This window comes from Salvelinus alpinus, chromosome 6 (genome assembly GCF_045679555.1).
Source record: "Salvelinus alpinus chromosome 6, SLU_Salpinus.1, whole genome shotgun sequence".
NCBI classification, from domain to species: domain Eukaryota; kingdom Metazoa; phylum Chordata; class Actinopteri; order Salmoniformes; family Salmonidae; genus Salvelinus; species Salvelinus alpinus.
Genome location: NC_092091.1, coordinates 66321666 through 66331790, shown reverse-complemented (window position 1 = coordinate 66331790; position 10125 = coordinate 66321666). Strand labels below are relative to the sequence as shown.

At 41.4% G+C, this 10125-nt stretch overlaps 2 protein-coding genes across 4 annotated transcripts in view; one reads left to right on the top strand and one right to left on the bottom strand.

Annotated features, from left to right (window-relative positions):
• The window catches only part of LOC139579136 (lipopolysaccharide-responsive and beige-like anchor protein), a 310713-nt gene that overhangs the window by 124624 nt on the left and 175964 nt on the right, over positions 1–10125 (bottom strand). The window lies entirely within an intron of this gene.
• LOC139579126 (protein mab-21-like 2) lies at positions 7829–9728 on the top strand. Its single transcript, XM_071407424.1, has one exon. The coding sequence runs from the start codon at positions 8251–8253 to the stop codon at positions 9328–9330; it is 1080 nt and encodes a 359-aa protein (XP_071263525.1). The 5' UTR covers positions 7829–8250; the 3' UTR covers positions 9331–9728.

Genomic DNA, 10125 nt, shown 5'->3' with positions numbered 1-10125 from the left:
ACATCTTGGTCATCATTGATTTCACTAAAGAAGAATGACCCCTAACCACCATTATAACCATCTATTAGATACATTCAACGAGCAAATATAGCTGCCATACAAGTCCCAATGAGTTATCCAGACTCAATACTTACACCCAATGTTCAGGTCAAGTTGCAGATTGTATGGACGTCAAGATTCCCTTCAACATTGAAAACAGATAAGGAAGAATATATATGGAGGCAAAACATACACGAGGAGGGAGGGTTGGCTACATTGTGTTGTACGCCAGCGAGGTGCGAAAAAAACAGCGGCCGTATATCCCATAACCCCTTGGGGCTAGGCTGAGTAATCTGGTAGCTCACTAGCTAGCCTCTTCAGTAGCTGGGCAGATGTGGTAGTGTGTTGCGGGGAGGGGAGGGGGTACTTTCGAGAGCGAGTGAGTCAGAAAAAGAGGTGCTTATCAGAAAGCAGAGTGAGAGAGAGAGGGGTTATGGACCCTGTCCTGGTGTAGTGAGAGGATCACTGTGGAGTCGTCACACAGACTCAGATCAAAGACTGAATCTTCAGGCAGGCCTCATCCTCCTTTACTCTATTCAATACAGACCAGAGAACGATCTTTAGGAGCCGTCTGATAATGTGGGATGTTTTCAGACAGAGATAAATTGGCAGAGAATAAAAGATGACTTCGATAGAAACCAAAAAAAGGCTGAAAAGGGCCTCAAAAGAAGCTGTTTAGTATCTATGACATGTTTTTATTTCTTCCAGGTACTGAGTTGCTCTTTGCCGTGATTGGTCCAATAACACGTGTCACGTTATGCTACATGGATACTATCATATTTGTGTTGATGGTAATAAATACTAGTTTTAGTAAACACTTACCCTAAAACATAACATGGGCATATATTGGCTACATAAAATCCCCCAAATTATTATAATCATTATATAATGTGTATTAACGTGTAAAATCTTTATGATTAGCATAATCACCATTGATGCACTGAACACTGAACATGGCCTTGGATGACTTCAAATAGACGCCAGAATCCAAAATGCCATATAAGGTGCACAGACACCAAAGAGGAAGTACACGGAGATGAAACCGAATTCTAGAATCTCTGCAGTCCTGTAGCGTACTCCAACATGATGGATTCTGAAGGAGGCTATCGGAAATGAACTCTGTTTGGTTAAGAGGGATCAACCTTATGGTTCTGAGACTATTTGTTTTCTTTCTGTTCCTACAAAATCAGCTAACCCTCGAGGAAAGGGTGACAGGCCTTAAGAATAAGCAGCCTTACTTAGCTTTTTTCTAGTCCCTCTAGATCCACACGCTAAGGGAACATCTGTGAAAACTTTGAAACGAATAGTGAATGATGAGTCCAAAAGATGATTCACACAAAATGTTTGTATGAATTAAGGAGAGGTCAAAGGGTGGGGCCAAAATATACACAAGCGCGTGCACATGTGTACGCACACACACACTCTGAAACTACAGGACATTGTGATGACTAACTACACCTAATACAACCTCAATAATACCATCCATACATAGAAACTACTTGAACAACAAAAACAACATTCTAGCTCTGCACGCGTTGCCCATAATAGGTGTAGTGTTGTCACACAGTGTGAAATCAGTTGAACTCCGGTTCACACAATTTTGCTTCAGTTGCTTATGAAGGTAAGAATTTATATTCCAGATATGTGTATATTGACCCTGTCTGACATTCAGAGTGTATTTACAATTTGTCTTTATAAGTCATACTTACTGTCACCATATATTTCATTAAGCTACAGTTAGCGTGTTACTTTACATTTGGACATTTTCACGACTTTGAGTGTGTCCCATCCCAAATGGCACCCTGTTCCCTATATAGTGCACAACTTTTGACCCGGGTCCATAGGGCTTTTGTCAAAAGTAGTGTACTACATAGGGAATAGGGTGTCATTTGGGACACACCCTTGGGGCGTGTATTCATCTCTCAGGGACTGAACTGTGCTTTTGATATTAAACAGTCTTGCAGTCTAAAATAAAAACCCTTAACCGTTCTTTTTTTCTTTCTTAAGCTGCACGCCAAGGCTCCTTGAGTACGACTATTCCTCCAGTCGGGCATGATTCAGGGGAAAAGAATGTCAAATCTCAACAGTTTTGCATTTAAAAAAAAAATCTTTACAATAAATCAAGGTTGTAAGTAAACCATACATCACGCGGTACCTAATGTAACTTTGCCTGTTCGGTTAGAGTTCAAGTATTTTTGCTAGAAACTTCCAAATGAACGCTTGCGTCTATGTGGCTTATCTCGTCTCTTGACAGCGTCAATTCTACTACGGTTCTAGTCCAGATCCAGAACTTTGCTAATAACAACAGATAGGTGTATGTTATAGGTTGACTACTACACTGACATGAATGCCACTCCACCAACTGTAAATCAAAGATAGGAACAGGTTTAGAAAACAGAGATGGTTAATGCAAAATACCAAATATGCAGGATCATGCGAAAATTACCAGATTGCATTTTCTTGAAAAGGGTGTGGTGTGTGTGTGTGTGTGTGTGTGTGTGTGTGTGTGTGTGTGTGTGTGTGTGTGTGTATAGTATGCCTATACAGTGCATTCAGAAAGTATTCAGACCCCTTGACTTTTTCCGCATTTTGCTACATTACAGCCTTATTCTAAAATCTACACACAATACCCCATAATGACAAAGCGAAAACAGGTTTTTAAAATGTTTGCAAATGTATATTTAAAAAAAAAAGGAAATACCTCATTTACATAATTATTCAGAACCTTTGTTATGAGACACCCGAAATTGAGCTCAGGTGCATCTAACTTGATTGGAGTCCATCTCTGGTAAATTCAATCGATTGGAAATGATTTGGAAAGGCACACACATGTCTATATAAGGTCCCGCAGTTGACAATGCATGTCTGAGCAAAAACCAAGTTATGAGGTCGAAGGAATTGTCCGTAGAGCTCCGAGACATGATTGTGTCGAAGAACAGATCTTGTGAAGGGTACCAAAACATTTCTTCAGCATTGAAAGTTCCCAAGAACACAGTGGCCTCCGCCAGGCCAAACTGAGCAATCGGGGGTGAAGGGCCTTGGTCAGAGAGGTGACCAAGAACCCAATGGTCACTCTGTGGGGATGGGGGAACCTTCCAGAAGGACAACCATCTCTGCAGCACTCCACCAATTAGACCTTTATGGTAGAGTGTCCAGACAGAAGCTACTCTTCAGAAAAAGGCAGGACAGCCTGCTTGGAGTTTGCCAAAAAGCACCTAAAGACTCTCAGACCATGAGAAAAAAATCGAATCAAATTTTTTTGGCCACATGCGCCGAATACATAAGTGTAGACTTTACCGTGAAATGCTTACTTACAAGCCTTTAACCAACAGTGCAGTTCAAGAAGTTAAGAAAATATTTACCAAGTAGACTAAAATAAAAAGTAATAATAAAGATAACACAACAAGAATAACAAGGCTATATACAGGGGGCACCGGTACCGAGTCAGTGTGGAGGCTATATACAGGGGGCACCGGTACCGAGTCAGTGTGGAGGCTATATACAGGGGGCACCGGTACCGAGTCAGTGTGGAGGCTATATACAGGGGGCACCGGTACCGAGTCAGTGTGGAGGCTATATACAGGGGGCACCGGTACCGAGTCAGTGTGCGGGGGTACAGGTTAGTTGAGGTAATCTGTACATATAGGGGGGGGGTGAAGTGACTATGCATAGGTAACAAACAAACAGTGAGTGTACAAAAGGGGGGGGGGGGGGGACTCTCTGGTCTGGTGAAACCAAGATTGAATTATTTGGCCTGAATGCCAAGCTTCACGTCTGGAGGAAACCTGGCACCATCCCTACAGTGAAGCATGGTGGTGGCAGCATCATGCTGTCATCTGCCTTTTTCTGAGGAGTGGCTTCTAACATCTCTAGAGACCTGAAAATAGCTGTGCAGCAACGTTCCCCATCCAACCTGACAGAGCTTGAAAGGATCTGCAGAGAAGAATGGAAGAAACTCCCCAAATACAGGTGTGCCAAGCTTGTAGCATCATACCCAAGAAGAGTCGAGGCTGTAATCGCTGCCAAATGTGCTTCAACAAAGTACTGAGTAAAAGGTCTGAAAACTTAAGTAAATGTGATATTTCAGATTTTGCACAACAAAAAATAACTGTTTTTGCTTTCTCATAATGGGGTATTTTGTGATGGGGGGGGACAAATTAATCAATTTTAGTATAAGGCTGTAACGTAACAAAATGTGGAAAAAGTTAAGGGGTCTGAATACTTTCCGAATGCACTGTATATGTGTAAACACCAAATACACTCATCACAAGTGAAAATTATCACATTGACTTGAGGTTACATTACTTAACTTGAACCAGGAAATAGTCAATAAAACAAATCCCTCAATTAAATTAAAATATCCAACAGACACACCCCTTAACTACAGTTCTATAGTTTTTCAACATCTAGGCTTATAGTTAGTTAATCAAGAGAGTGAGTTTTGTGAATCCGTCCCGAGGTTTCCTACTAGGGTTGGGCCGATATATGATCAAATGGAATATCGTGATATTTGACATTGACGATATATCGTGAAGTGCAAGACTACTCGATTTGAACTTTACAAATCAAAAACTGTGCAGTTTTATCAGTTAGGCTGTTTAAATATGTTGAAAATGAAGTCTAAATTAATTAACTAAGCCTTACTGTTTCACAATACAAAGATTATTTAACGTTACTATCGTAAATAAGCACAAAAACAGCACAGGCTGGAATGATTTACTCATTAACTGCGCAAAACGACTATCAGATTTTGCAATATCTGGAGTAGCACATCATAAAAGATGTCTCCCCAGATATCATCCAACCCCATCTCCTACACTACAGTCATCTGTACTCCCTGTACTGTTAGTAGCTTCATCAATACTACTGGAATCTACGAGAACGACAAGTCCACAGGCATTTGCCATTTTACGGTTTAGAAAAATAATAAAACATTTACAGAAAAACTGTTTACAGAGAAAAACTGAAAAACACTTAATCACTTGGTTTCTGGCAACGTTGTGGCTTATTTCAGTATCCACAATGTATTTTCAGTGGTTGCCTTTTCCAGTCTTCAGCTAAACCCGATGCTACAATGAATGTGGTGAGAATGAGAAACTAAAGCTAAATAGAGTCCATGAGTATTCCAGGAATGTTTCAGTTCATTAACCTCTGTGTAGTGGTCATGCTGACCAATCTGTGGGGAACATAATGTATATTTGGGCAAAAAGCATATTCTCCAAAATGGGAAATAATCGTTGCGTTTTAGTAATACTAAACTACAAAAAAAGGCATTGGCTGTATAAAGCCTGCATAACATTGAGACAATAGCGTTTCAGTCATTTACTAATATCACCATCAATTACATTTAAAATGTTAGTCTGTCTCTGTTTAAAGGGCCAAACAATCTGCAAATGCAGTTTTTCCCCCATATGTCTAAACACGTGTTAAATTAGCTTCGCTGACTATTGTATGATAACAATATATTTGAAAAGAGATACAATATACATTTTTGAAATAACTTCATAACGTACATAAGAATGCGAAAGAAGGTTTTCATGTCATCAATATAGATTTTTGAGAAGCCATGTTAACTCCGCGTCGTTGCATCGTTGGGTGCTTTGCTTAACACCACAACAAGGTCCTGAAGATGTTTCTAGCCCCAAATAGCCAAAAGTCGCAATTAAAACACTCATGTCTAATTAGGCCAAAAGCCTCGAGGGATCCCGACATAAAAACGACGTCCACTGGACAGAGAATGTCCGATTGACTCCCTAATGAATTTAATGCCAAAGCTCCTAACAACCTGCGCCTCATTAACTTGAGTAATCTACAACCGGAGGAGGGGCAAAGAAGCTTCTGAGCTGCAGATAGATCAATAGTTTTGCAAAGAGGACTTTAACTTAAGTAGCTTTCATTTAACTGATGCGTTATTTTTTGGGGGCCATTCTTTTGCAGCATCACTGTCTGAGGAGCAGTCTCACACCCCGCCTTCTCCCCGCGCGTCTCGGTGCCGTGCCCGCGAGGAGACGGTGATTGGTTCTTAAGTCATCTAACATGAAGTCTGGGGTGATAAGAGGACTTCAATTACAATCCCGGGCCCGCGCGAAGAACCCCTGTCCGTTTATTATTCATCACCGACAAGGTTCACGCGCCGATAAAGCGATGACCAGATTAAAAGTACGTGCATTTTTAGAAAACCACGCACAGCGCACGATGAAAAAGAAAAAGCCGGTTGTTTATGTCTTTAGAGTGATTTAAAAATATAATTGAGCTTCTTGGAAATCAATTACATATTTCAATTGTTGTAATAAGAATGTGAAAAGAGAAACATCAGACCTTTTGTTTTTTTTCTGAATTAGGCATTATTAATTTAACATGCGCTTTATAAAACGACAAGGGCAAATAGGCTGCAATAAAACAGGCCCCAAACATAGTATTGAATAACTATGGAATATCACGTTTTTAACATCAACGGGTCTTACGATGTCAATTAAAATAATAGGCCTATAGTCTTATTATCGTTCATCACATTTTATAATTACACGCGTGCTAAAACTTGCACTGCAGGTGCGTGTAGTGCGCATCCATTCTATGCGGAATTGTTCTCCGTTCTTAAATTGTGCAATGGCATGAAATGGGTGATTTGTGTAATATGTAATCGAAATGGGTGTAATATGGAAGTAATATAATGTTGATTTGGACGATAGAATATTAGGGAAAGTAGTAGGCCAAATTGGTATGGGAAAACAATAAACCACATTTCGGTGAGGGGAAGGTTGTTGCTCCGATATCAGAGGGAAATTACTGGGTGTAATTTTAACTATTCAGGCCTATAATCTATTGTCACGATACACCAAGATGAAATCACTAGGCACAAAAAGACAAACAAAAAGCATTTCCTTTAAGACAAGTGAATATGTTAAGAGGTTTGAAATGTGAACAACTTCTAGCCTATTACACTGGAGAGAAAAAATACTGAAAATCAGGAAAACAAAATATGCTATTTTATGAAAAAAAATATATATATTAGAAATATTGTACACTCACTGAACATTCGATTTATCTCGTTAACCTGATTATCACACACCGTGTTGAACCCGCAGCCTGGAGACGCGCTTTCTAATAAAAATTAGGCTTTCTTGTTTGACGCATAAATGTCATAAAACATCAGTCAAAAATTGCTTGATATACATAAATGAGCAATTCACTAGAAATATGCAAATGCACGAAGTCCAATAATGCGTACATACAATAACAGTACAGCATTTAAAAAACGTATTAGTTACATTGTCAAAAACGATTAAGACATTAGTGCTAACGTTTATAAAGTAGTATCAAGCCTCATTAACTGCCATAGAAAAACAAAAGGGTTCCAAATTGATGCCATTCAGACATGAAGCGAGCAAGTAAATAAACACTTCCCTTGCCAGGTATCCAGCATCACTCAATGCGCAACCTATTCTCCTTCTAAATATTTCCATTTTATATTGTGCACGTGCACATCTGGGGGGAAAAAAGGCTAGGTCAAGGCAAAAGAGACACAGCTGTCTTTAAAACGTATTAAATATACTTCGTAGAAAAGAGCACAAATTGTGTACACGAAAAGGAACCGTTTATCTTCCTATATCTCGACCTGGGAGCAGAGGCTCCGCGCGCAGGATGTTGGAGAGCGAAAGTGTGCCTCTCGTGAAAGAGTGCTTGTCGGAGAGGCCTCTGATTGGCTGGTTGCACTGACAGCTCCGCCGTTGATTGCAGGAGGAGAAGCCCGACCCCTTTCACTCTTCTAGGGGACCATTCATAAACTACACAAGTCCAGCTCGCACAGCTGAGTGTGGACAACAGTGTGGCAAGGTAGGAGAATAACGCGTAGTTTTCACGTTCAACCGAACAGACAAGGAGAGATGAGTGGTCACGACCAGAGCTTTATCCTTTAGGGTCTGCAAGCGCGAGGACACGGACGGTATTATACTGTACACTGAGCCCACCCCATTCTGGGGCTGCCTACTGCATATGACTTGGACTGATATTTAGTAGCCTATTACGTTGCATCCCTATCGGTTTCCTTCCGAAACTGTCTGACGTCCATCCGCTGTGTACGCAAAAAAAGTTGAATAATATATTTTTTCCATTGCTTGGGGAAGAGCGTTTCGCCTCTGGCTTTACCGGTAAGCATTGGATCCGTCAACGTACTGCGACTCGCCGGTGTACAGCCCGGACCTCTGCCCAAACATGATCGCGACGCAGGCAAAGCTGGTCTACCAGCTCAACAAATACTACAGCGAGAGATGCCAAACTCGAAAAGCGGCCATTGCAAAGACTATCCGGGAGGTGTGTAAGGTAGTGTCGGACGTCCTGAAGGAGGTCGAGGTGCAGGAACCCCGGTTCATCTCCTCTCTCAGCGAGATAGAGGCGCGCTTCGAGGGGATGGAGGTCATAGCCCCCAACGAGTTCGAGGTGGTCCTCTACCTCAACCAGATGGGAGTGTTCAACTTTGTTGACGATGGTTCTCTGCCCGGCTGCGCTGTACTGAAGCTGAGCGACGGTCGCAAAAGAAGTATGTCTCTCTGGGTCGAGTTCATAACGGCCTCGGGCTACCTTTCCGCCCGGAAGATCCGCTCAAGGTTTCAGACTCTGGTGGCGCAAGCGGTGGATAAGTGTAGCTACCGTGACGTGGTTAAAATGGTAGCAGATACAAGTGAGGTAAAACTAAGGATCCGGGAGAGATACGTGGTTCAGATCACCCCTGCGTTCAAGTGCACAGGGATCTGGCCTAGGAGCGCTGCCCAGTGGCCCATGCCCCATATCCCCTGGCCTGGTCCGAACCGGGTGGCCGAGGTCAAGGCCGAGGGCTTTAACCTGCTCTCCAAAGAGTGCTACTCGTTGACCGGGAAACAGAGCTCGGCTGAGAGTGACGCCTGGGTCTTGCAGTTCAGCGAGGCCGAGAATAGGCTCCTGATGGCGGGATGCAGGAAAAGATGCCTCTCGGTCCTGAAGACTCTCCGCGACCGTCATCTCGAGCTACCCGGTCAGCCACTCCAGAGCTACCACATGAAGACCCTGCTGCTGTATGAGTGTGAGAAACACCCGAGAGAGACCGACTGGGACGAGTCCTGCCTCGGAGATCGAATCAACGGAATTCTGCTGCAGCTCATCTCGTGTTTGCAGTGCCGCAGATGCCCCCATTATTTCTTACCAAATTTGGACCTGTTTCAGGGGAAGCCACACTCGGCCCTTGAAGCTGCCGCAAAGCAGACGTGGAGACTGGCGAGGGAAATCCTCACGAATGCAAAAAGTTTGGACAAATTATAAACTGTCTGATTGTCTGATTGTGATACTATTGCTATTTAGGGCCGAGGTGACGTTTTGAGATCACTTCAGAGTGGAGGAAAACGTCATGATCTTGGGTTCTCCGAGCAATGTGAAACAATTGAAATTAAAAACATGCAAACAAAAAAAACTTTTACAACGGAGTGAAATGGGACGTTGCCATTCAAAGAGAGAGAACGTGAAGGTACATTAAGCTAAATGTAATACTTTTTGTTGTTGTTTTGTTTATAAATGTTTTCACAAAGTGAATAAATGTTTATTTAAAATTATATGCACAAAATCTTTAAGTGAAAGAATAAAAATGTAGCGTGCCAAGTTCCAATTTTTCATTACTGACCTTAAACTGAAATGTTAATAAAACTAAGAAAATTACATTACAACTTGGCCTTGTGTTTGTATACATGTTTTGAGAACTGGCATTGTTTAGTAAGAGTAATACAAATGTATATTTACTAGATAAAGAGGATCGTGAAATCAATTCCTGTGTGAAAAACAGAATTAATGTGCGTAAAAAAGGAATGTTAATACAAATACATTTGGCAAATCTTGGACCTAGATTAATTTGATACAAAATACGAGTGCTGCATTATTATGCATATCAAAGAACATACATTAACTTTCGTCTTGGAATAATTAATATACCACAATATAATTTAGTTCAAATTGATGAAAATTGTTTTAACAAAAGAATAACGTCAATTTAGTCGACAGTTTGATGTCGATAGGCTATATGGCTGCAAAAATCATATTTAAACACACCGGTATGCATGTCTGTTA